The following is a 27,722-nucleotide window of genomic DNA, read 5'->3' as shown; positions in this document are numbered from 1 at the left end:
TAATTGTTAGTTGTACATAGATCTCACAAGCACATGAAAGAGTACTACTGGAATGAATGAATGCATATGCCTGAAATTTACAATTTGCATGTGTTTGTACATGCACTTGACAATATTAAGAAAAGCACAATAGTTGAAAGAAATACGCAGGCCTCATGGTGACAAATCAAGCTTGCTGTGAAGTAGATAGAAGCAACTGTAGCAAGGATCACGTCCTGTAGAAGCAGGAATTTCTTACTCACTGGGATACATCTCAACCAACAGAGGCTGTCAACAGGATAGTTGCTCGGAGAGCATTTTTTTAATCTAGATACAGAATCTTTTTCATCTCATTTGCCGTTAATTGATTTCAAGGCTAAAATGTGTGTAGGTAAAAAATCAACAAATGGCTCATAAAAGAAATTTCAACAAAGAATCATTTTCCACTGATGATTTGGGGACAGCAATGTGGTGTACAAGATCATGACAATCATCACTGTTATTATTCTAGGGAGAAATAAACTATCTAAAGTTGGCAATAATGAATTGGAATGAGCATAACAATGAACGTATACCTGCATCCTGATGATTCCACAAAGACCCCATCGGTAACTGTATTAGGTTTTCTTTTATTATTTGGAAAATGTTTGGCATCCTAAACAAATCATAAGCCATGTATTCTTTTCATGATATAGCACAACCGTTTTACATGTAAATACAGTAAATTTAGGCACCGCAAAGCTGAGACAAAAATTCCTAATAAGCTTGAAGGAGACCTAGATACAGAAGAAAGGACATATTACAGATTAAATGACGGATGGACACCCACTGGCTTTGAAGGGCATGGGAATTGAAGATCTGTTCACACTGACAAAATCCAAGAGAGAAAGATGACAAATCTTAAGATCCATGGCCAAGTACACAAGCTTTGTTCATGAGCACAATGAGATCTCAAAATCTCAATCCCTCGTGCCTTGCCGGGACTCTTCCAGTGAGTCCTCCAATGACAGTACGGGTTTTTCCATGTCATTTCCCTTCAGTTTGGGTTTGATGGTTGGTTCGTCTCTGTTGACAAATGTGAGATACCCCTTTCGATACACTGCATACAGGACATAATATCAAGATTCAGAACAGTTCAAATTGACACTATGCTTAGCAAATCATAGTTAAACAATTAGAAATCTTTCATGGATTTCAACACATTATTCTTATTTCTTGCAACACTGTCCCAGAGATAAAATTTTATTTTGTTAAATAAAAAACCATTGTTGTATGACTTGAGTTGTTTCCCCTTGGTACCATTAAACCAATACATACTTGGACAAGTGTAAAACCCGAGATTTTTTTTAATAATTAAAATGAATAAATAATGAATTATTGGTGCATTCATGACTATAATTGTGAATTCTTGATTTTCTTGATTTTGATTAATTATGAACCTTTGTCTCAAGTTATGAAGATTATTTCAAGAATAATTGAAAAAGCTAAAATATGTGCACTAAACAAGTAAATGATTTGTATATTTTTAGATTATGTATTTTGAATTTAGATCTAATCTCATTGGATTGAACCCATAGCGCCGGACGCTCCGAACAACATCATTATTGTTTCGACAAAATTTTCGGACGATCAGTGACTCACCTATTAAATCGGAGTTGACCTTGACATTTCTCATTTTGAGGATATCGAAATCGATTATCTACATGCCCAAATTGGTGTTGATTTGAGCGTTTTATCATCGACCGGAGTTCATACCTAATTATAAGTAAAAAATTAACGTTTTTTGACATCGCCTAAATTTTCTTGTCAATCCGTATGTTTACGATTAAATCTAAAACCACCACGACAATCTACGTATCGAGGGTTATCAAATCGACTATTTAAACATCAATTTTTGATGAGTCTTTGGGTCTCTAGGCCTCCCGAAAGGTTACCATGTCACTAGAGCCCAAGTCAGGGTAAAAAGTTTCTACTTTTGTTTTATATCTTAAGTAATTTCTAAATTTAATTAATTAGGTCTCATAATTTAATTTTTTATTTTATTAATAATTTTTTTAATAAATTTTAACCTTTTATATTAGAGATGAGACTCTCATTTAAGCTCATCTATAAATAGAGGCCCTCATGAGAAGAATTAACAATGTTAGTTCTCTCTCTTTCTTTCTTTTTTCTCTTTTATTTTTGGTTTCTTCTCTCCTCCAAAACGTGTAGGATGTTTGGAAAACCCTTGTGCAACCATTAGACTTACACTTAGTTGTTGGGTGGTGGTGGAATAGGAGTCGAATCGTCCGTTTCTTCGTTCGAACCGTAAAAATTGATCGTAGACAAGTAAGATTTACATAGCCGAAGTTTTTGCACCCTTGGAGCATGTATGATTGAAATATTTTAATTTCCAATAACTTTGAATATGTTCTTTGATCTGTTCTTCATGTTTTTATGGTTGAAGAAGTCGCTTCTTGGATCAAAAAACACAAACAATGAGTTTTTTCCAAAAACGATTTTGAGAAACATGCGAAATTAGGGCTTTGTTATTATTTCATATTAGATCTAATCATAATATAATTCTTTATGATATTATTTATGTATTAATATGTATTAAGTTAGATTAAACAAAAAATAATCAGATTCTAAAGGTTTTATAATCTTAAAAAGGGTTTTTACAAAATCGTTTTCTGAGAAACCTAAAGGTATGATGTCTGATAATTTTTTCTTGACCAGTTTCGGAAAAAAATCGATAACTCTAAGAATAGCGGTCTAAAAAATCTAAATAAAATCACTACGATTATCTACACATCTTGATCTTGAATTTAGAATCTTGTTTTGCTCATTTTGGATCCATATTGATGCAGATATACCGGTTTTAACAGAGCTCCAATTTTTTGCTCTGTCTACAAGATGATTTCGACCCATCTTTGATAAACACTGTAAACGCCTATGAAAAACAATTTCAAATATTTTATAAAAATTTTGGGTAAATCTTAATACCTAATATCAGACTGTGTAAAAAGGGTTTTGTCAAAAACATTTTTGAAAAACATTCAAAAAATACCTTAATCTGATTAAAATCCTGCCGATTACAGATTCTGAATCGAAACTCTATTAGAACAGGGTTTCGTAAAAGATTTTTAATTATTTATGTATTTATTTGTTTTACGAACGGTTTGTTGGGTTGTATTTTTGACAAAAACAGGTAACCACGGTAAAAATACCATGATTTTATCAGTGTTCTGTTATTCTCGACAGATTTTATAAAACCGGGTTACCAGAGATCCAAATTTGTTTAAGCTTATACTTGTTTTTAATTAACAATGTCTTAGAAGCTTATAATTTTGATATATTTTTTACATGTATTGCATATTATTAGTGAGTTTATGTCATATTGCATCAAGATTAATAAGCTAGCCATGTGAGAAGATCTGATTGGGATTTTTATGTGAATCGTACGTGTAATACACGACTCCCTTCATATTGTTTTGCAAATATATTATTCTGATCAATTCTAAAAGGCATATTCCATTAATATATGAATTGTTGGTAGTTTATATGGCATGAACTGAGTTTAAGTAATGTGTATTCATCTTGTTTAAGCATTATTATTGTAATACCCGAAAGAAGTTGACTGATTTTATAGGATTTGGGCCTAGGACCCGTTACTCGGATCCATAAGAAACCTACAAAATGGGTATTAAAGTATACGTATAATAACAATTCTAAAATAAATAAATAACTAATATTATTGGTTATAAGAAAAATAATAGTAAAAATTTTGTAAAATGGGTCGGATCCATAGTTGGACCCACATGGATCCAACTGAAGATCTGCCATTCACGGGCGACCCGGATCCATTTTAACAATGGACCCAGCGTCGCGGGTCGCGGACCCATGTGAGTGCTTTTAAAAGTTACGGAAACAAGAATCGTGCCTAGGGCACGATTCTTGCAGGCCAGATCAAGAAAGGAAAAAGGGAGGGGGGGGAGGTTACGCATGGCATAACCAACCCCTCTGACTCTTCTGGAGGGAGAAGAAGGGGTCGGACCTCGAATAAAAGGGGAAAACCACCCCTCACTCGACATTCTGGTCTTCCCCTATCCGTCTCTCTCTCTCTCTCTCTCTCTGTCAGTGTGCGCACGCCGGAATAAGGGGCTCCGTCGCCGGCAAGTTCCGGCTACCGGCTGCCATCGAAGGCCACAACGAGCACCCTCCTCCATGGTGTTAAAATGTACCCATCAATTGCTGTAATTAGACATATTTTATATATATAAAAGATGATACATATATGGTATATATGTATATGTATCCTCCTATTTATATATATAAAATATATATTTTCCTTTTGTTTAGCCGTAGGGGTATTTTAGTCTTTTCCTCTGTTTTACGCACATTCACTTTATGAATGTGATTGTAATTTATTTTATTTTTATTTTTATTTTTCTTTTATTTTTTATTTCTTTTTTCTCAAGTACCAAAAGGTACCTTGGGGGGCCCACTCAAATAGACGTTGGGCCCCTTCCAACGGTCACATTTGTGACCGTTGGAGGGGCTCCAACGTCTATGAGTGGAGCCCCTCCAAGGCTCCTTTTTGTTGTTATAAATAGGGGCTCTCCCCTTTGTATTTCTTACTTCTTGAGGGAGCTTATGCTCCATTGTAATGGGGTTTTTACCCCTTCTCCATTATTCTTCAATGATATGCAACTTATGACTTTATGTCATATTTTTCCCTTTTTATGGGTTTTATGTGTTAGCACATTATGTGCTTATGTTGTTTCCCTTTAATGGGTATATTTGCACTTCACGTGCATAGATATGGGTTCATTATTGAACCCAATGTATTTCAAGTCACTTTCTAACATGGTATCAAAGCGAGGTCATGATGGGGTTGTCCTTTGGTGCAACGGAAAGCGTGTCGCTCAAGAAATGGTGAAGTATTCATTGCTCTTCCTAAAGTATTATGCTTTTCAAGTTATTCGGTATGTATCCCTTTTCTTAAAAGTATTATGCATTTGACAATATGTTTCTTGCATATAGTTTGTTCGTTTAATGGTCATGATAGTTGAATTATTTCTTTTCACATTTCGTGTGCTCATATATTTTGAAAATATCTCCTTTTAAATTTGGTGAAATCGTTTGTTGTCCAAATATAAAATTCGTGTTTATTTTTCGAACTACTCATCGCATATAATAGTAATTTATGTTTTAAAAAAAAAATTTTACCTTCAATTATGTGAGATTTATAGTTCTTAAATAAATATTTCATGATTGACCTATAAGTTAACTTTTAAAAATTATATATATGATTTCTTGCTAAAATAATGATCTTTGCTTAAAATTTCTTAACTCTCATATGAACCCTAATTTGATTCGAGTTCCCCTCTTGATTATGGATTTTAGTGCATTTTTGAAAAATTTGATATAATCATTATATGAGAATCTCTCACATCTAAAATCTTTGTTGAATCCTAAAGTAGTTCTTGTTAATGATGACTTATAAGAACTCCTAAAAAGTTTTTCAATGTTTCTTTTTTGAAAAATTATCTATGATAAACCATTAGGAAAGATTGTTTTAAAAGGAATTTCCCACATAGAGTGCATAGTTCATCTATTACATCCTTTTTGGTATAAATGATTTCATTTTTCATCCTTATAAACTTGTTGGTTTGTATTTTTCATAAGGTTTCGAAACCTCTTAATAATATCTTTAAAGATGCCTACATTGGCCATAATATGGTTTTCTTTGTCCTCAATTGCACTTATCAAGCATGTAATTACATAATTAAAATTTGAGAATTTCAAGCATTGCTCTTTTTATAAAGTACATACTTGCTCACTTTTGTGTATTTTTGTATTTTGTGCACATTTGCTTCTCAAATATTTTGCGCTTGTATGCATTCCCTCTTTTTTATGATATACATGCCTTAGTGCATGTTTGTTTACACCTTGGTGTGTATTTGTTCAAGTATTGTATGAGTGCCTCCGTGCACATCTTTTATAAAGCCTTGTGTGCTTACATGTGTATTGTCTCTTCGTAGACATTTTTTGCATTATGGAGCCTTTATGCACATTTCTTTTGTGAAAAATATAATGAATTTAGATATTGAGTTCTTTTTAAATCATTGTAAGTGCTTATAGCACTTTGTATGTGTCCGCATATCTCATCACAATCAAAGAATATTTTAAAATTGTTGTATGGGATTTAATCCCAAATCTATAAATTTTCAAGTGTTTTTTGAATATTCTTTCCTTGAGTATTGTGTTAAAGCCTTCTTTGTGAACCATTACGGTTCTTATGATTTCTTTGATTAAAAGCTTGATTGTCTTGATGAATTCTTTATGTTGTTGTGTTTGTTGCTTAATAAGTCTTTTTTGGTACAAGACTTCTTTTGAAGATTAAGCATAATTCGTGTTTATGCAAAATTGTTTTGATGGATTATATTGGACCTTTGATTCAATTTGTTAATCGGTCCTCTTGGTAAAAACTTTTATTTGGAAAATGATTCCTTATGTGGTTACTGCCCTTTTGTGGCACTTATATTTGTCCATCACATGTTATTTAATGCATCATTTATTTGGCCTTATTATTGTTATATTAGAGATGGTTGTTGAGGTGAGTTATGGGCACCTTGGGACTCTAAAATGATTTGTTATTTGATCTCTAATTATGAGTGTGTCACTCATTTTTTCTCTTGTGGCCATTGATATTATGGATGCCTCTATGTAAATGTGATGGACATATGGTGTTTGAAACCTTAAATGTTTTAAGGTATATTTAAAATCAAGGTGTTTTGGGATTATAGCCCAACCTTTTATTTGTTTAAGAATCTTATGAGTGCACTTGCACATTTGTGATTCCGTATGTTGTGCTTGTTGTGCACATGTGTTCTTGTGTTTTTTCACAAGTGCTCTTGGTGTGTGTATGTTTACACATTTGTTCTCAAGAATATTATTTTATCGATTGTAGTATCTTGTTGAAGATACTTTTTACATGCATTTATTCCAAAATGTTATTGTTATGAGTATTCTTTTTTAAAAGGAATATTGTTTCATTCGAGGTTTTATTTATATGTTGTCATTACAAGCTTTATTGCCTCAAAAGTCCTTTCCTTTTATGCCCATTATCTAAGTGTCATCATATGTAGACAAGAATTTTATTACACCTTCGTGTGTTTTTAGCCCTTTGTTGGCTTTTGCTCTCTTGGTCTAGTAGCTGAACACACTTGTCTTGAGTGATCTTATATGTAGACAAGACACGTTGATTCACACCATCGTGTGTGATCTTAGTCCATGTTGGCGTTTGTGTTCTTGTTCTAGTTGCTTAGATGTATGCCCATGGTTGACTTATTTCACTCATTTCAAGTGTCATCTTATGTAGACAAGAGATGTATTATGTTTTAGCCCATGGTTGACTTATTACTCTTGTTCTAGTAGCTGAACATACTTGGTTTTAAGTGTATTTTTACGTAGACAAGAGATACTTTTTAGTCCATGTTGGCATGTATTCTCTTGCTCTTGTCGTAGATGCACTTATTTCAAGTATTATTATATATAGACAAGAGGTTCGTTTACACACCTTTGTGTGTGTCTTTTGCCTTTAATGGCTTTATATTCTTGATCTAGTAGCTTATACACTTGATTTATGGGTTTTGGAGGACTAATGAGGAAGTTGTTTGTAATGAATAAACTATTATTGAAATTTGCAAAATTTCATTCATGACTTGTGTTTTTCAAGTAAATCATCTTTTTGATATGCATATCAAGTTGATTTCTTAGCATTTAATCTATATATTAAGTGCTTATGGTTTTTGCCACCCTTATATGTAAAATGTTTTTTTTTCTCTTTTCAATTAAGTGTGACTTTCATAAATGTTTTTAAAAACCTTGTGAACTCTTGGGCTTATTTTGCCTAAAGTATGCTTGGAGACTTCGTTTCTCTTATTTGAAACTTCACTACATGTTTGAAGCATGTTTTAGTTCTTTGAGTATCAATTCATATAATGATTCGTATATGCATATGCTCTTTATGGCCTTTTTTGGGCTCTCATTCAATAAAGCATATGTATGTTATGCCTCTTCGTAGGCTTCTTGTGGTATCTCTTAATGGATCATTTTGTTATTCCCCATTATGGGGTTATATTTGTCCAATGGTGGACCTTATGAATGCATTATGCATTCTTGCAATTTTTGCATAATTTGCTTCCGCTCATTTTGTTTTAACATAATGTATGATTTAGAAACTTTGGTTTTCTAAATTTTTCGTTTCATACTAAAGTAACTATCATATTATGCATAAATTTTGCACCTTGTTAGGAATGTTCCTTTTTTTGAGTAAAGTGCAAAGATATTGTTTACTTGTTCTTTGTTGTTTTCTTTTCTCAGGATCTTGGAGATAGGACAAAGGGAAGTACCCTGGATGGTTCGGGAAATGGGTTCATCATTTGAAGACAATTGGAGGAAGGCTATTTCAAGTTTCATTGCATCCTTGCCGAAGCCTCTTGGAGTCGCCGAAGCCTCGTGGAGTTTTGCCCTTTTTTCAATCTTTTCGTTTCCCTGCAAAGCTTGAGGGGGGGTGTTAAAATATACCCATCAATTGCTGTAATTAGACATATTTTATATATATAAAAGATGATACATATACATATATGGTATATATGTATATGTATCCTCCTATTTATATATATAAAATATATATTTTCCTTTTGTTTAGCCGTAGGGGTATTTTAGTCTTTTCCTCTGTTTTACGCACATTCACTTTATGAATGTGATTGTAATTTATTTTATTTTTATTTTTATTTTTCTTTTATTTTTTATTTCTTTTTTCTCAAGTACCAAAAGGTACCTTGGGGGGCCCACTCAAATAGACGTTGGGCCCCTTCCAACGGTCACATTTGTGACCGTTGGAGGGGCTCCAACGTCTATGAGTGGAGCCCCTCCAAGGCTCCTTTTTGTTGTTATAAATAGGGGCTCTCCCCTTTGTATTTCTTACTTCTTGAGGGAGCTTATGCTCCATTGTAATGGGGTTTTTACCCCTTCTCCATTATTCTTCAATGATATGCAACTTATGACTTTATGTCATATTTTTCCCTTTTTATGGGTTTTATGTGTTAGCACATTATGTGCTTATGTTGTTTCCCTTTAATGGGTATATTTGCACTTCACGTGCATAGATATGGGTTCATTATTGAACCCAATGTATTTCAAGTCACTTTCTAACACATGGCAGTGGAGAGGAGCGACACCAGCCTGCATCCTCCCGCCACTGAAGCCTCCGATCGCCGAAAAAATCATCGAAAAGGTACGATGCTTCTATTGATTTTGGGCGAGGGATCGAAGATGGGTCTCGATCTCGTGTGATTCTTTGAGAGGAGGGGCTATGGAAACCTTTTTTTTTTTTGGTAATACGGGGACTGTGTTCCACTGCATGCTTTAATCTGTTTTCGCAGTATTCTTGAGCGTGTGGTTTATGAAATTTCTGGTGCTTTGCTTCAACTTGGTTCGCCATTCCCTGTTTTAAAGTTTGTTAAGCAAATAGACAGTCTTCTTGTTCATCTTACCTTTGAGACTTTGGTGGTCATAGCTATATAATGAGCGTAAATGGCAATCTTGAGATTTAATCATCATATTTCTTTTCTTTTGTTTGAAAGAAAGACACTGTGCAAGCCAATAAAATCCAACGAATTCTTTTGGTTGATTGAAATCTTGGGTTTCTTTTTGGCTAATATGAAATTGCTATTTCCGAAATTTGAGTATTGTATTCTTGGATTGAATACATGATTCCAGAATTTGGATTTTTATATTCACTATTTACATTCGAATATCGTATGCTCCAATGGGATATCCATGCATGTACGATTGATAAAAAGGGGCCATATGATGATCATGATTGGACTGGGTTATCAAGTCCTAGAAATCTGTTTTCAAGTGTTTTTGGAAATTTCATACTGTGATGTCAACTATGAAGACCGATTTATTAGGTTTACCGGCATGTCCTTGGGTGCAGCCTGTACACATGACAGTGTAAGGTATGAAACAGATGCAGTACGAAATTCGGGAAACCTAACTTAGGTTACCACCAGATTTACACCAGAATTTCTGTTTTCAATTTTAAGTATTGCAGCATGCTGGGAAACACAGACAATCATGCCCGATGAAGTCCAAGGGCACATGCTCTATATGTCTACTGCCCAGCTATATCTAACAATGTTCATTATAACTTGTTCAAGAAGAGAGGACATGTAAATATGAAATCCAATACATGACTTCCAGATGTGACTTACCTTTGTTGTTTCTATTTGGGCATTGTATTCTTGAATATGATTCCATGTGTTCATTTAAAAGCTTGCGTATTGGTATATCAGTGAAGTATATGATTACATGTTGATCGATAGGAATGTGTTTTTGTTGGTCCCAAAAACTAGTCCAGATTTAATAGATGTGTATGATCTAAATTCTGATATGAACAAAAGAAAATTTTTGGAACCTACCTATACATATGTGTATGTCAAGAATCACAGACTTTGGGACTATGCTGGAATGTTTAGCTAGAAGGATGGGGGTTCGGGATTGGTAAGCCCGACCATCTTCCCTAGCATATGCCAAAGCTTACACATTTGCCCGGTAATTTTGTAAATGTTATTTTTGCATTTCATGATACTGGTTGCGCAATCATGAATGTGAGCATGACTCAGTTATTGATATTTCTTCTAGAGAATGGAGATCTTAGAGATTCGGTCTTGGAGAGGCTGTGAAGTGTGAGGATACAAAAACTACGTATGCTGCAATTTTGTCCCCTGAACTTGATATTGAGGTTTCTTCTCCTAGTCACAGTTTTAGGGAGAGTCTGCCACTTTACCTAGGGGTGTGTGTATGACACAGTTGTTGTTTATGGTACCAAGGAAGTGACGCTTGTGGGCGTGGGGTGTCCCTTATGTCCTCGACATTAGATATGAAGGTCTAATGTTCCGAAGGTGACTCGGTCGATGACTAAGTTTGAAACTCAGTAATAAAACACAAATTGTGTGTTAAGCTACCCTGGGAACCTAACTTGACTTCGGAGCTTATACCCGTTTGGAGTATCTGCGGGCAATGGTAATTAAAAAGAGGAACTTAAAGTTGCATGCATTTAATAGGGCATGCATATGGAAAGGAAAAAGGGAACTTAAAAGTAAGATAATAAAATGACTCGTGCATTGAAAAGAAATCATGCATTTTTCTGCTATGCACTAGATTATGCATATTTGGGTTGTTCTCTAAATCATGAAATAATGGTGGGTGTATGTTATTTACTTCCTAAATGCATGTTGAAAGACTTTGTTACTTGGTTCTTGTTATATGCTAATGCTTTACTGTTCCTTCCTAGTGAGTATACGAAACCGGTTGCATGTGTGATTTCTTAAACACTGCAAACTGTTATATCTGCACTCACTCAAATTATTATATGTGATCTTATCCATGTTCTTTGTCTTACCTGGTTTCTTTAGAAGTAGTTGTGCTAAGAATTTCGGTTCTGACACCTTACTTTGTTGGTTTTTCACAGAAAATTGTGAGCAGTGAGGTTGGACTGGCTACTGGAAATGGATGAGAGTCATACTTGGATCTTGACAGTTTCAGCAGGGGACAGAGTGACTCTTTCTTTTGTTTCAGTTCTTTTTGCTTTTTCAGTTGTTGCTTTATTTTCAATCGAATAAAACATTGTCTCTGAAATTTACTCTTATTCATAAATAAAGAAATTATTTTGGTTCTTATAGATGATGGTTGTAAGTTCGTTTGTGGTGTTTGGCTATCCAATTGGAATTGGAACTGTGAGGACCCCGGGTCTCTGGAAAGTTTTCTGCACTGTTTAAAAATATATATATATTTCGCATTTTCAAAGGGTATGAGTTGGGGTCGTTACAATTATAATTGAACGTAATTAGAAATATGTAAGTCTTTCCGGTTTTGGCTTATGGGGCTTGGATCGGGGAAAAAGACTTATGTGCTTTTTTATTTACGAGCTAGTTGTAATAAGTTCTTTAATGTATATACTACCATAGATATTTTAATTAGGTTTAATATGATTTGAGGACTGAAAGTTCAAAATATTAATTGTAGTCATATCAATTTGATTGATAAGGGTTTATGGGAGCTTTTATCGAGAAAGTCGAGTTAATGACTTTGATTATGTTTTGATGTTTTCTTTAAACTTTTCATAAATTCAATGCTTGAATCATATTTGATCTGAAATAAATATTTATGATAGAGTTAATGGTAAGATTTATTGTTTCTATCCATGTTGCAAGTGAGATTTGTGGACCTGTTTAATTATAACAGTTTGATTATGTGATTTTTATGATAAATTGATTATGAGCATGATTGTAATTGCAAAGCATGCAAAAAATAAATAGTGAGCATATTAATGTTGGCTATCGATGTGAATGCATAATGATGTATATGTGATATTGTTGGCATGTTAACATGATTCTAGACTTTTGAGAATGCATGTTATGATTTTGGTATGCAGTATTTGTAAATACATGCAGGAAGTGTGTTATCCCACAGGGTTTGATGGGCACTTGCTGTGCTTAATGAAATTATGATAATAATGATATCATAAAAGGGAACAATGAGATGAAAAGTGCACTAGCCTAAATGGTAGTTGTACGTGTTACCTATGGCCTAATTTAAAGATACCCTATGATAGTCCTTTCGAGTATGCCTTGTTTTGTCGAGGTATGCTTAACCGGTTGCTTGACAGCGATTTACCTTGGAAATGGTAGAAGGTATGAAATTCCCTAGACCCTTCAGTTTGACTCGCGAGAGGCATTTCATCGCCAGGTCCTTCAGCCAGAGAGATTAGGGGAACCAGGACTGTCAATTCGTCCTAGGTGGCAGTTCTCGGGTACTTCTGCAAAAGTGAGTGATCATGATCATCGTTGTGATGCTAATGTCACGCCCTCGAGTAGAGTTCTCTCGGAGCGACCATTTCCTCTTACGGTTTTGAGCTCCGTCCTTTGGGGATACGACTCAGAGGACTACTTGGGCATAATAGAATGCATAGCATAATAAACACCTGAGCTAGTCAGCCTGTTTCGGGTTGGTCTACGTCATACCCAGGTAGACCAAAAAATCAAGATAAAACATAAATTACTTGTTCACATTAATTTATTGCACTTTGCTTTACTTTACCTCATATTACTACAAATTATTCTTGTTCTTGAAAGTTAGTAAATTCATGCTTATTGACATATGTCTTGTTATCATAGCATATTTAAGATTGTTATTTCATATTTGCCTTGTTGATAGTTGATGTGTAAATTTTACTAAGACTTTTCAAAATCTCATTCTTTCAAAATAAAATGTTTTTCAAGAGACATGTGATGGCCAGAGCGAGTGCAGGAAGCTTGAGTAAGTTGTGCACACTGATGTTTTCGATGATCCCAAGGGATTTTTATTTTATTTGAATTTTAATACTTTTTGAATTGTTAAAGGATTATTTAATTAGACATTTGATTTTGAGTTAAATTTGAATTTCACTTAATGTAATGTGTCTGGAGATTTAACCAAGAAACCAGCTTATAAAATTGATTTCAAAAATTAATATTTTTCCGTTGTGTTTTTTCACCTAATAATATAACATAAGGATTTTATGAGTTTGATGCTTTAACCTCGAACCTTGTTCTACAGCGCTATTAAACGCCGGTGCATGCGCAGCTGACTCCCTAGAGCTTGATTCGATTAAGGCGAAGCCAATGATGAAAAACTTGGTATATTAATAAATTCTTTTATGTAATGGTTCAATCGGATTTATTAATGGATGGTTTCGTACTGGATCTGGTACTAAGAGGCTAAGACACGCTCGAGCTTGCGCTCAGGCGAGCCGTCTAGTACTTGGTACAGTTGGAACGAGTCCATTGCATTATTACATTTTAGAAAAAAAAAAGACAAAAAAAAGAAAAGAATAGATTCAACCTTATAAAAAAATTTCTGGTATTTTTTATTTGAAATTGTTCGGGCCGTTACAACATTTGCAGATACACACTTGGAAATGAAGCCCACCTGTGTGGGTTGCTTGCTTGGTTGATTCATATGACAACTCATCATTAGCAAGGAAATCACTTACATCACTTTGGTTGGATATTAAGGAAATTCCTTTTTTTTTAAAGAATAGTAAATTTTATTCGGTAAGTAGTGACGAGATGTCACCCAGATCAGAATATTAAGAAAAATCTTGATACATGATAAAGTAGAGATGAACAAACACATCCATGATCAAATTCTCCAGGAAGGATGAACCAAATAATGCATTTGAATGGAAACAAGATACATAAATAATGCAATCCAGAAGGTCTTACATGCACCACTCTAGGGGTGGCAATCGGGTCGGGTTGGCGGGTTGGCGTGTCAGCATACCTCAACCCGAACCCGACCCGTTTATTAAACGGGTCAGCTGTGGCAAACACGAACCCGACCCATTTAATAAACGGGTAACCCGACACGACCCGCCAACCCATTTAATAAATGGGTTGGGTCGGGTAAACGGGTTTTCAGGTTGGCGGGTCGGGTTGACGGGTCGGGCAGACAGGTTGGCGGGTTGGCGGGTTGACCCACCCGCCTAACCCGTTTATTAAACGGGTCAGCCGGGTTGGCATACCCCCAACCCGAACCCGACCTGTTTAATAAACGGGTTACACGGGTCGACCCGTTTATTAAACGGGTTGGCTTAAGCCCAACCCGAACCCGCCTAAGAGGCGGGTTGGCAGGTCGGGTTGGAGGGTCGTGTCAGAAATTGCCACCCCTACACCACTCCAATTCTACAAAAACAACCAGTTTATACCTGAAGGAGGTAGCCATGCAGCCAATCTAGCGTTTGGGGAAATGTCGTAGCTGAAACATTAACCACTGTCAAGCCCTATTCAAGAAAAGAAAACATAAGAGGAGAAAGATGAAAAATCAAGACGATGGCAATGGTTTTTAAAGAGTACTTCTGATGCAAATCTGAAGAGGATAGCAACTGTCAAAATGCCAACATCTTTATGAAATGTACATATTAAATCTAATCCTGGAATATAGTAAAGCAATACACATATGGGTGGCAGATTATTGAAGGCTGATGTCAATGAACGTCACCAATGATAAATACAATGATAGCAAATACCTATAACATAATTTAGATAAAAAACATGCAGATGCTAAATGTTCATAAAAAGAAAAGAAAAGCAATGCTCAAAAAGAAATTGTATGAAGATAGAATCATGATAGTAACATTCCAAATATTTGGCAAACCATGCAGACTTAACAGGTTCATCAAGTTAACTGCTATACACTAACAGTGCAGCAAATAAATATGTTGATAAAGGATATCTTTAACCCAATCATGCACATATCAAAACAAATTTATCCATAGAAATGAACTTAATCCGTTTCCATTGTTTAAATTTCAAGCTAGAACCAATGTGCATCAAAGTCAAATAAGTAATGGAAGGAGACTGAACGAAAAAATGAAGATATTTTTCAAATCAAAGATCAAATCTTACTCCCTAAACATCAATCTTTGTTAAGTGTGAATGAGCAAGTTCCAAGTGGATCTTTGACACTGTTAAGCTCCAGCATCATATAAGTAGACACCCACATGCACAGGTTGGTTAAACATATGGTGAGATTTGCCTCTTAGGATGTATATAAATACTAATTCTCGCCTTCTTTGTTAAGCAATAAAGCAAATATGGCTCTTCTCATTCCATAGGGGTTGATACCTGGTACAGTTTGAACCAGAAAAGCCTGTCAAGCATGGTCCGCCAGGCTACAGGGCCGCCCATACGACTAGTGCAAGAGGCTGGAGTCAAGGAGCTGAGAGCTCTCACAACTATTTGGTCACCAAGTTGCAACCCAAATTGCATAAAAAGGGTTGTCACATGGTGACATTGTGAAGCCAATGCTGAAGTCACGAATGTCAATTGGTTCTTACCTCAAGATTGATACAAGCTAGAGAATCGGTTTTATTAGTTTTAGTGACTTGTACTATTTCTATTCTTTAATGTTTTTTTTCCTTAAAAAAACATAATAATAGATGGGAGATGTTGAGTTTTAGAGCAGTGAAAGACGAACATGATCCTGATTTTATAAGAACTCAAACTATCGGAAATCTTGATTGGGGATTTGATACTAATTGGATCTAGATGCAACACAAAATCAAAGAAAATGACATTGTAACCAAAGGTTATCGATGAAACGGCAGATATCTTGTTCCAAGCTACATTACATTCTCAATCATTTGTAAAAATATAAATATAAACCATCAAAAAAATGATTTACCTGAGATTCAAATGAACAAAGATAATCTTGAATAGTCTTCAAATTTCTGACTAAAGTATCTTGATCCTGAAGATGAAGATAAGTTGAGACAGTAAGAAATAGATGCCATGGAAGCATTATATAAAAAAAGGTAGCAAAAGAGAATGATCAAGAGCCATATATTAGTTGAACAAGATGATAGCCATCTAGCATGTCTAAAACTATGAGATAGATCAGAACAAAAATCATGGAAAAATACATATATGAGAATTGGAGAAAATTATTTAACTGAGCTAAAAATAAGCTGGACAGCAGACAGCTACCACACATAAGTTAACGAGTTTTTCCCCCTATTCTAAGTCCATCTTTTGTTAATACCGAAAGGGCCCTTGTTTGTGCAACTGGCAGCAAGATATGATGGAGAACCGACTTTTAGGCTCTGTCTGGGGCCTTGTATAACTACCAGTGTTGTGAGAGGCGCACGCCTCAGAGGCGAAGCGCAACCTCAAAGTACCGAAGCACTGTAGTGAAGCGTTTGCAGACTCGTAGCGCACGCTTCACATGAGTGAAGCGTGTGCCTCGCTTCGAGGCTCGTTTTGATTCGAAGGCGTACACATCATGTACAACCCACAAATATAAAAGTAAAACACTGAAGAGGAGGGAGGGCGTACGCATCATGTACATCTCGTCTCTCTGAGTGCCTCGCCCGATGCCGGCGAAGACTCGAGCCTCATGAAAGGGATCCGAAACTGCGTAAGACGGTCGCGGATTGGGTTACTCCAAAGATCCCCGGCGTCGGGGTCGCCGTCGCCGTTACCACAGCCCCTCTCCAAGGTTGTTGCGCTGCCGATCCGGTGGCGCAAGGGGGAGATCATCGGGTGCGGAGCGTATGGCCGTGTCTACATGGGCATGAATCTCGATTCGGGAGAGCTTCTTGCTGTCAAGCAGGTCGGCGTATTTTGCCAATCGTTTTTTTCTCTCTTGAATATAGGGTTTCTCTTCGTTCCTGATACTGGCTTTTGCGGTTTCTTGAATTCGAGTGTTTCTTCTATATGTTTTTCATGTTTTGATCGTCGTTAACAATGTGTCCAACGAGAAAGCGCACGTAAGAAGTCTGTTTGCTCTTGTTCCTATTTTTTATTAACTTTTGTTCTTTTCACATTTTCCGTTTTTTTTTGTTAATTCTCTTGACGATCATAGCAATTCCAAGCTTTGAATGATCTCCGCACGGAATTCAGTTGTCTTTTTTGTTTACCAAGCAACACACTTCATCTGTAGTGCAATTCTTGCTTACTCTGTTGATCGAATAGTATAAGCTAATTCTTTTTGGGAATTGCTATGCGAGCCAGATTCATTTTTAATTGTTTTCCTTGCTACGAGAGGAGGGGTGATTGCTTTTCTTTGGACCTTGCGATTTCTTTTCCTATTCAATATTGGGATCTTGAAATTCTCTGTTTTTCTTTATGGTGGTTTTTGTATTTGGCTTGGGATTCTAGGCTCATATTAGGGAACTTGAAGAAGTTATTCTAGGCACAGCTAGAGAAGAGGAAGCCTTAATTATTCTGTTGGAATTTGTTCCTGGTGGATCCATAGCATCCCTTCTTGGGAAGTTTGGCTCTTTTTCGAAACCTGTAAGTGTTTACTCTTCCCCTTCATTGTTTACTTTCTAAATTCTGGATGTTTAAGCTATTCTTGTGATTGGATGCATCTACAGGTTATAAGAATGTTTACGAAACAACTTCTTCAAGGACTGGAGTATCTCCATGGAAAAGGAGTCATCCATAGAGACATCAATGTTTTGTTGTTTGAAAATGTTTTTGTGATCGAATTTATTTTTTGTTGCCTTTATTTTTTAACTGCTCGACTTTGTCTATCGATCTTTGAAGATGTCTTTGGATTTCAGGGTGCAAATATTCTAGTTGATAATAAAGGTTGCATCAAGCTAGCTGATTTTGATGCTTCTAAACAAGTAGTTGAACTGGTATTTTCAGATTCTATATTTCCTTTTTGCTTTTGATAAATGTGGGTGTGCGTACTCCTAACCTTTTATGGTTGCTTAACCATTGCCATTATAACCTATGGGCCACTAATTCATTAGCACTTCTGGGTATGATAGGCAACCATATCAGGGGCCAAATCAATGAAAGGGACCCCCCTACTGGATGGCTCCAGAAGTTATTCTTCAGACTGGGCATGGCTTGTAAGACAGTTATGAAACCTCTGTATTTTTCATAGTTTGAGATTTTAGTGGAAACCAAAATGTTTCCTGGGTTAGCTTCGTTTTCTAATGACATCTCACTTCACTTGTGGCTTTTATCATTATCAATTTTTGCAGTCTTAACATATTTTAAGGATTGAATGCTATAAAAACAGTTTATTCCATACCAAAAGCTTTTGCTTTTTCTGGCCTGCGCATGCAGGAATATCCATATGCTGTATGTGTGTTGATTACCCTAGATTTAATATTCACAATGAAACAAACCAACTTATCCATGTGCAGGTGAATTTAATGTCTTATGCATTTTTCCTGGCATGCTTCCTCAAATAGGCACGTGTATATGTTTTGGCAAACACTGTTACCTTTTAGTCCATGAAGTTTTTCAAACAAACCAGTTGATGATTACAAATAAACTGCAGAAATTTTTCTTATCTTTTTTTTTTTCAATGCAGTCATGTAATTGAACCCAATATTCCTTTGCAATGTGTTTTTTAAGCAAAACAGTATATTTTGTTAGTATAAATATGGCAGGAGCAGAAAAGCAAAGCTTTCTATTGAGTCTCAATATGTTGATCATGAAGCTTACGCTTCAACGCCTCGAGGCTTACGCCTCGCTTCATAACAAGCTCAACGCCTCGCTTCGCCTCAACGCATTTAACAACCTTGATAACTACTACTAGAGAATTTCATAATGAAGCATTAAACAGCTATCAAAAAACAAAGAAACTGTTAGACTTAAACCAAATACCTGAGCAAGACATTTATCCCCAAATGTTCGAGTAGAAATCCATTCCTCCAGTAATGCCTACATCCAGATCATAAATGCAATTACTAAATCGAGGTAACAGTCAAACATAATTCTAATAAACTTGTAGAAAAGAGAATAAAACTCGAGCCTTCCAGACAAAAAAATGAACTCTCACAACAAGAATAAAGTATACAACATGGACCCCAAAAGACATCTATTTCTAGAAGTTTCTGATGGATTAAAGATCAAAGCACTGCATTGCAAAAAACATCCTTATATTGTAAATCAAAGCAATGATTAAAGAAAGGGGTGCCATCTTGGTGCATTAATCCCCTAAAAAACCATGGAGTTGATGGAATTGATTTTTCATTTTTATTACCATAAGAATAGATTCTTACAGAACAACAAAATAGTGAACAGAAGAAAGGAGGACAAATAATCCACCTTCATTGATACTGTACAGTATATTTAATGTCCATTTACCAATTTTATATAAGGGCAACTTACTTCTATCGCTTTGAGAATGTGTCACAATTTGCACTCATCCAATCACGGTGTCAAAAACCTTAGGATTCTGAAGATACTTCAAAATATTTGCAAGAGAATCTTCATTTTGTACATCTTCTCATATGGTAGGTTCATCCCTCCCTCCTCCCCCACACATCACCTTTTTTTTCTTCTGCCTGTTTCACTTCTCTGTGTTGTTGCTGACATCAGCAATCAAAGCACTGTGATCAGCAGTTGCCCCGACCAGAGACAACTCCAGAGATGGTAAAATTTTAGAAGATTCCAGATATGAAATCAAATTTGCAATCAGAGATTACAATAGATCCACAACTAGTTTGCCTTGGAAAAAACACATCTTTTTCATGTTCCAAATTTCTGTTTAGTTGATTCTTTGGCCTAAAGGTTGCTAGATTTGCATCCCACTACTTTTCGCAATTATATAGGAACCTTGGGGACAAATACTGGTTTTGAGGAAAACATCCTTTTGTTAGTGCCAATCTAGGTCTTCAAATCAATTGTTTAACATGTGGGCTTAGATGCTGTGAGTAGTCTCCTCATGTACGCTGCACCTATTCTCCACACACAAATTGGGGTGATATTTCAATTACATCTCTTATTGATTGGGATTAGTGCTTCAGGGGCTTGCAGACAGGTGACAATAATTGCTTCCCTTATTTTAAGGCAAATGATAGTCCTGTTTTTTTGAGTTTGCTTCTGTTTGCTTTAGTACCTTACAAAACAACTCCTAAAAACCATTTATGCCAGCATCATAATGGAAGAACAGAACAATTATTGAAATAGAGGCAAAAGAGGAAAAATAAAAAAGGATATGGAAAGTGTAAAAGCTTGAATCTAACCTTGTGATCAAAGTCAGCCATATTCAATACAATTGGGACGATTATTGGCTCTGCAATGGGTTTGACCTTCTTTGCAGTATTTTCCACCTTAAAATCCCTAGCTACGAGAGTTTTACCTATTTAATCACAAAAGGCAAAGCAAAGAAGAAAGAAGAAAGAAGAAAAGAGAAGAAAAGTTACAAGAATATATTTAACAGATCAACAAGAACCCCCACAGGCACAGACACATAAAAGAAACAAAAAATGAATAAAAACAGATATCAATATATAACCTCGAGATTCAGAAACAGTATCTGCAATATCTGACGGTGTTTGAATTTCAGTTACTTCTGGCACATGGTTCCCTGAGTTTCTCTGTTCATTGCTATTTTCACAGCAACTATGATTCTCGATATTATGTGACGAAACATTATCTGTAGAAGAACCTGATAGAACTACCCCCTTTGAATTAGCAATGTTATCAATCAAAGCCTCTGGAACAGATAACGGAACTTTTTCCTTTTTAACTGATCCAGATAATTCTCTATTTTCCTCATCCATTAGGTAAATACTTGGATCCAAGTGTATTCCCTGCCAGAAACAACGAAGTGACGAACCATGTAAATGTTTAGATTACCATGTAGTTTGTGTATCATGATGACAATATCAATTAAAAGATAGTCATTTTGGTATCAAAACTAAACATCAAGGTAAGAAAAAGAATACAGGAGCAATTTCATGCTAGATTGAGACAAGAAATTATAAAGGGCTTACATACAATCAAACTGAAAATTTACATTGAATAAAATATGTTTAAAGGATAAACATAGGAATGAACGCAACCTTGGTAAAATGCTGGTATTATTACCATTCAGTAACAATTCTATCTCAAGAGAACCAACATTTCATAGGAGAAAAATGGAATGTAAAAAATTAAAATTGCAGCTCTGCACACAGCGATCACTAGACGATGAAGAAAAGACAACAAGGTCTATCTACCCTATACGCACAAACAGAACAATATAGAGACTAATAGGTTTGACAGTGTTTTGACAAAAATGGAAATCTACAAACTTAATAGATGTGAATGTCAAGAATATTGCAATAAATATTTTGACATTTGTAAGCAAAAATCATATATTTTATCCTACCAAAAAAGTTAATCACTTCAGAGTTCAATCAAACCTCAATTATGATAGGCTTGCCATCTTTCATTGCCTTCTTCAAGTCACCAGCCAAACCTAACCAATGTTTGGAAATGTCATGGCGCCTAAAAGACTTAAACAGAAATAAATGCTCAAGTTCAACACAAATGGAAAAGAAATTTAAAATTTAAATCATCCAATGAAATTATTGCCAATAACATCATGGAATACCTTTCCGAACCACTCTACACTCCCTACAAAACTCAGTAACAAGCTCTTCAGGGGATTTGAAATCACGTGCCCAAACTGGAGTGGATGCCAATGGTGCACTGCATACATATCAATTTATAGGAATTTCATCCAAATTTGTAAGCAAGTCCACTCAGATTGTGCAGATGGCTTTGAAAGAAAATATTTAAAAAAGAGGATTATTTAGAGAGTTCTCACATCTCATTGAAGTTATGGTCAAGGACTGAACTTACCTACATAATGATATGATAGATAGCTAAAGAGTTAAAGGACTAAAATATTTGTAGACATGCGGGCATACTTACAAGCAGCAACTTTGAACAAGAATGAAAAACTACCATCAGTTCTAAAAACATTAGCAGAGTATCAGTTTGTTTTATTAACTCCATTCACAACTTGAGGTTGACCCATGAAGATATCTGTCAGAGTCCGATTCCCCAAGGGACTCGGCTCTGCAGATCCAAGCGCAGGGAACAAGGAAGGAAGAGAGAGAGAGAGAGAGAGAGAGAGAGACTTCTCACCTGGCATGCATGGGTTGCGAAGCGGATGGCAGATGTGGGGCTATGGTTGCACACACACACACACACACACACACACACACACACACACACACGTATGTGTGTATGTATAAAAAAACAATTCTAAAACATCAAATAATGAAAGTAAATTGACACAATGTTGACTGTGTGAAACTGGTTTGACTGTGCCCATGAAGTGTTGTGCTGTGTCCATGAAGTGTCCGAGTGCCATGTCATGTCGATACAGGATACACAAGTTAAGTGAAGCATCTGTGTCACACAGATATCAACAAACTTGCCTTACAATGCCATATGCTCATTTCTTGTAGATATTTAACTTTATCAATCAATTGTTAAGAAGAAAGGTATTGTTATAATCTTTCATGCTCATTCACAATATGATAAATTCCTTAAAAAAGATTGTTTTACTAGTTATGGTATGGTCTGATATTTATGATTTTTATAGCAAGTCAAGGCCGCGAGTGTCATGGTAGCAATCATATTCACTCCCCTTTTTTTGTTTTGTTTTCTAAATTAAAATGCTAAATTTGTTTTATTTTTTATGAAAAATTAATGGTAACAATCAGGACCAATTTAGGCACCTGTTATAAAATAAGAATATGTTAGCCAATAATGCTATATGTATTGCAATAATACCACCCTATACTGCCCTAAGGAACCACCATGTATTGCCCTAATTCAATGAGAAATTAAAAACTTCTCACGTTCTTTCTATCATATTTCCATTAAAATCTTTTTCCTTGTCAAAAGTATGAGAGAAAAATTTCCTAGAACTGTTCATGAAGATTTGATTCAATTTGCAATTGGCGCTTTTAAGCAGTGAAAGAGTTTTGTATCTCAGTGTTTTACACAATCAATAAAATATGAGACATAAAACCCACATCACAAGAGCTATCAAAGAAAAATCATAAGATCTGAGATGTAGATAAATATTAAAAGATATTAAGAATGTACATATACTTCACATGTCACACATAGATACAAAAGGACAAAAAAATGGTTGGCCATCAACATACTCAGTGGAGGTCCGCAGCAACTCATAGACCATATCCGTCTGCAAGATTAAATGTACAAGTTTCAAGTAATTATATTCCAGAGTAAATAACTGAACTCTTAAAATAGCAAACCTATCAGGACACACAGAAGAATTACCTGTAAAACATTTGGTAAGTTTAGGCGCTGTGCAAGTTGTGTTGCAATAGTGGATTTCCCAGCACATGCAGTCCCACATACAAGTATTACTAGAGGGACCCTTTGGTGATGAAATCTATGAGAAAAAAATATTAATAACAGAACAAGCAAACCAAGGAAACTTTACTGAAAAAAAACTGAGTTCACCACGTTTATATATGCCTTCAAAAAGCATGTTTTCCCCATATGGCACAACAAAGAACACATGCAAACAGTTCAAGAAAAATCATCATTCCTACACACATTATCTAGATCAATTACTCATTCATAGCATTGCATCATCTACACAAGGCTTTCAAAGATGAAAGACCAGCCCAGGGAAGCTAGGGTACCAAGCTTAGTTGTACACAGCTACCATCGGGGCATTAATGCATCCAGTCAGATAGTACGCTACGCAACAATTTAACAACAGTTAGATTCATTCTGCAAACAACTGAATAAACAGAAACTAAAACCTTTTTTCGAAGTAACTCAACATATGATTTATTTTCAACAGGGACACCACAGAACACAAGTTCAGGCCAAACTGCCTTGAAGGAATTTTATTGTCTTGCCTCCTATTTTTTGTGGTTGCAAATGCTAGATGCAACAAAGCATAAACATAGTCACTCTCAAAATCAAAAGTACTGGGTAAAGACTAGTTCAGAGCTCACCCAAAAGGAACATGAACACATTGCTTGTAGTCCTGTACTCTGTCATGATATGAACTCGATCATACATAGAAGATCATGACATGAACCCCTTCCCAAACCATTACCAACTTTAGCATTCAATAAATCTTAATGTTCCTTTCCCACATATAAACAGTTTGCTCATTTCCAAAAGCATAAAGAGTTAATCAGCATAAAATGATTGAAAAATTATGAAGCATCAATAAGGATCACACATGAAGGTGATGTTTATCAAAATGAGGAAGAACAGACATCATTTATTTAAAATAAAAACCACCAGGTTCTAGAAAACAAGCATACAAATTTTTTAGAATGCTAAAAAGCAATTTTGAACCTGGTCATCATCTTATAGCGATTAGTGTATTCTTCTCCATAGCCTCTTCGCTCCATAAGCTGCATATCAAACCAGATGTTAGTAAGATTAAGAATTCCCAACACTCATTTGACATACCAGAGTCACCAGACAAATGTCTTTTGCAAATCAAAGTTTAGTGGAGGTTTCTCAATAATGCAAAATTTGGAGGATATGCATTCACGTAAATCATCACACAAGATAGTTAAGAAGAAAAAGCATGATATGTCCCATAACAAGATCTGAAATAGGTTCTCATACAAAAGAATATAACAGCACCATTTGCGCAACATAAAAGTAATTTGGTTTCTTCCATGGAACAATATATGCCTAATAACATGTCCAAAACAACCAAGTAACTTATAATCATATGCCACATAGCACACACTGACAATGTGTAAACCACATAAAGATAGATTTACCAAGATACAAGTATGATGTGACCACTCTTTTTCCTAAATTCATGAAGAAGAGCAAGAGTACTGTCCAGAGAAGTACTGAAAATTGGATACCTAGCCAGACTTGACAAGAATCTTGTATCCCCTTCATTGATTGCAAGGCTGAAGTAAGACTAACCCATCTATGTACTGTAGCAAACAGCATGGGAATTAGCATTTCTATCCCTCTCAACATTTCTCAGCTAGATGGAAGCCAGTCTTATAAACACAACAGCATGAATACAACGTGCTCAAATCAAAGTCTGATACAATAGACTGAGATAAAGTCAACAATATAATTTTCGACTCTCAATATTAGCTGATAAAGCACTGATACAGTGCTTTCTAGAAGGTGAGAGGATCTTAATAGACCAATGTCTGACAACAGTGTGAATGGAGATCTTTAGGATGTGAAATATAGATCCCAGCATTAAATAAAAAGTACAGAATAAAAAAATTCACATAACAGAGCCCTGTTTTAAGCATTTCTACATCTCAAAGTTCTAAAAATATGGCTATTGATTCATGTAGAGTGCCTTGAAGTTTCTAAACTTTTCTGTTCCATTTAAAGTGTTGACAATTTCTTCTCATCTCAGTTTATTTTCCATTAAAGAATAAACTCTCGAACCACAAAAACCTGATATTGTTGGATGATATTCAAGCGTGGACTGATACTTTACAACAATTGGCAATTATATTGACCAATTAAAATTCACATAGGAATGTTCAATGATAAAGAAGAAATGGCTACAGTATAGTTTTTCCCCAGAATGTAATTGATTTTTGTCATGAATCACCAATCGTCAAAAGATTACGAAGAAAAAGGGTAAAATCTAGCAAATCTAAGGAACACAAGGTCATAGTGAGCAAAAGTATATTTGCATGGGGCATGCAGGTTTACTAGAAAAGTACCTTAAATAAATTAACTTCCAGATCAGATTGCGAACTGCAAAGAATTCCAATAAAGAGAAAACATTAAAAAAGGAGAAAAAAATGAGCAAGCAATAATGCAAAGTCCTTGACTCCAAGAATTCTCTAGATCCATAAAGATACATGAAGAACCAAAATTCACCAGCTAGAGGATCCATATACAAGTATGAAGCTGGTCATTGCAAATCATGCAAAGAAAGAAAAAGAGCAACCAAAATTCGCAAGCTAGAGGATCTCTACACAAGTACAAAGCCTGTCATTCAGTCATTGTGAATCACGAAAAGAAAGAAAAAGAAGGCATGGTGTTTCACATATTTTCAAGTGCCTGATAATTTGCGACACTCGGGTCCTGTCTCATCATGACCTATTTACAATGTGTATAAATGGAAAAAATATAGAGAGAAGAGAAAAAAGTTCTCTGTGAGAGAATTAACATACACATCTAGAAGGCTGTTGTCTACAAGCAGCTTTTTGAGTTCGAGAGCAATTTTAATAGCAACATGGTTTGGGATCTGGAAATGAACAACATAAAAAGGAATTACTCCAGTGAATTTATCCATGATCTACAGCATAACACAAAAAACTCGAAAAGATCCATAGTCACTATGCACATTTACGATCAGACACTTTGCATGCACATGCAATACCGATCAGTTCATTGCTTCTCCACCACGAATTTCTCACCCAAGAAAAATAACTAATGAAAAGTATACAGAACAACATTCATGCATTTGGGAAAAAAAATTCACGCATCATCAAGGAGAAGCAACATGACACTCGGATAAACCTCTGCATAATTCATTGGAGCAACGGCTGCAGTGATAGCAATCAACTTTTGCTGCAACGGAACCAATGTCGCATTGAGGGATTTAACAACCAGAACAGCTAAACGCTTTGATCACGCAACAAAAATCCAATCAACTAATCCTCCCCAATTACCCATTTCCGAAATCGAAGAAAACAGCAGAAAACCAACGAAACTAACACCAAAACCAATCAATAAATTCACAAATTCTCTTGTACCCATTTCAAAATTACAATAAAACATCACAAAAACCTAACAAAAACCAACAAAAAAAGGAAAACCAAACAGCGAACTCGCAATTTCTCCTCAACCCATTTCGAAACTCAAAAGAAAACAACACACAAACCACAACCACGAAATCCACGAATTCTCGTGCACCCGTTTCGAAACTCATCAATAGAAAAGAAAATACGATCCAATCAACGAAGAAAAACAGCAAGAAAGAGCAAACTGGGGCAATCCGCCGACCTTGGTCACAGTGAGCATCCTGCTCAGCAGGAATCTCGACAACACATAGTAGTGATCCGCATTATCCCCGAGCCAAACCTTCACCTGCGAACCCCGAAAAACCCGCCACGACGAAAATCACAAAACCCGAGGAATTTCTCAGAGAGAGAACGGAAGGGAGACCAGACCATTCGGCCATGCATGCAGAAGGAAAGACGAACCAAACCTTGACGAAATCGTATTTGGAGGAGTTGCTGCGGGCGGAGAGCCGGCCGGACGGCAGAGCCGGCTCCTCGTTGCCGTCCATGGCCTTCGGAACCGAGCGGGAAGAAGACGACTCGGTTTTTCCCGTCTCGCCTTTCTTCTCCATCATTTTGATCGCAGAAAGTTTCCCGTACTTCTACGCCA

General features: G+C 35.7%; 1 protein-coding gene across 3 annotated transcripts; it reads right to left on the bottom strand.

Annotated features, from left to right (window-relative positions):
• Nucleotides 1–27,722, bottom strand: LOC149819437 (uncharacterized). 3 transcript variants are annotated; one of them, XM_089984148.1, is made up of 15 exons: nucleotides 27,541–27,721; nucleotides 27,336–27,419; nucleotides 26,501–26,574; nucleotides 26,045–26,078; nucleotides 24,678–24,736; nucleotides 23,634–23,748; nucleotides 23,498–23,535; nucleotides 21,925–22,022; nucleotides 21,734–21,789; nucleotides 20,842–21,139; nucleotides 20,570–20,685; nucleotides 19,206–19,262; nucleotides 16,261–16,326; nucleotides 14,783–14,857; nucleotides 1–215 (listed from the first exon to the last, which is right to left on the bottom strand). In XM_089984148.1, exons 1-15 carry the CDS (start codon nucleotides 27,685–27,687, stop codon nucleotides 78–80), a joined length of 1,455 nt encoding a protein of 484 aa, XP_089840274.1. In that variant the 5' UTR covers nucleotides 27,688–27,721; the 3' UTR covers nucleotides 1–77. The 3 variants fall into 3 exon arrangements, with proteins under 3 accessions (XP_089840274.1, XP_089840276.1, XP_089840275.1); XM_089984149.1 differs by lacking the exon at nucleotides 1–215 and adding an exon at nucleotides 589–1,078 and having other exon boundaries at nucleotides 27,541–27,722; XM_089984150.1 differs by lacking the exon at nucleotides 27,336–27,419 and having other exon boundaries at nucleotides 27,541–27,674.

Source organism: Nuphar pumila, chromosome 13 (assembly GCF_984573655.1).
Source record: "Nuphar pumila chromosome 13, dmNupPumi1.hap1.1, whole genome shotgun sequence".
Taxonomy (NCBI): Eukaryota; Viridiplantae; Streptophyta; class Magnoliopsida; order Nymphaeales; family Nymphaeaceae; genus Nuphar; species Nuphar pumila.
The sequence above is the reverse complement of the archived record's forward strand: the minus strand, read 5'-3'. Positions and strand labels throughout refer to the sequence as shown.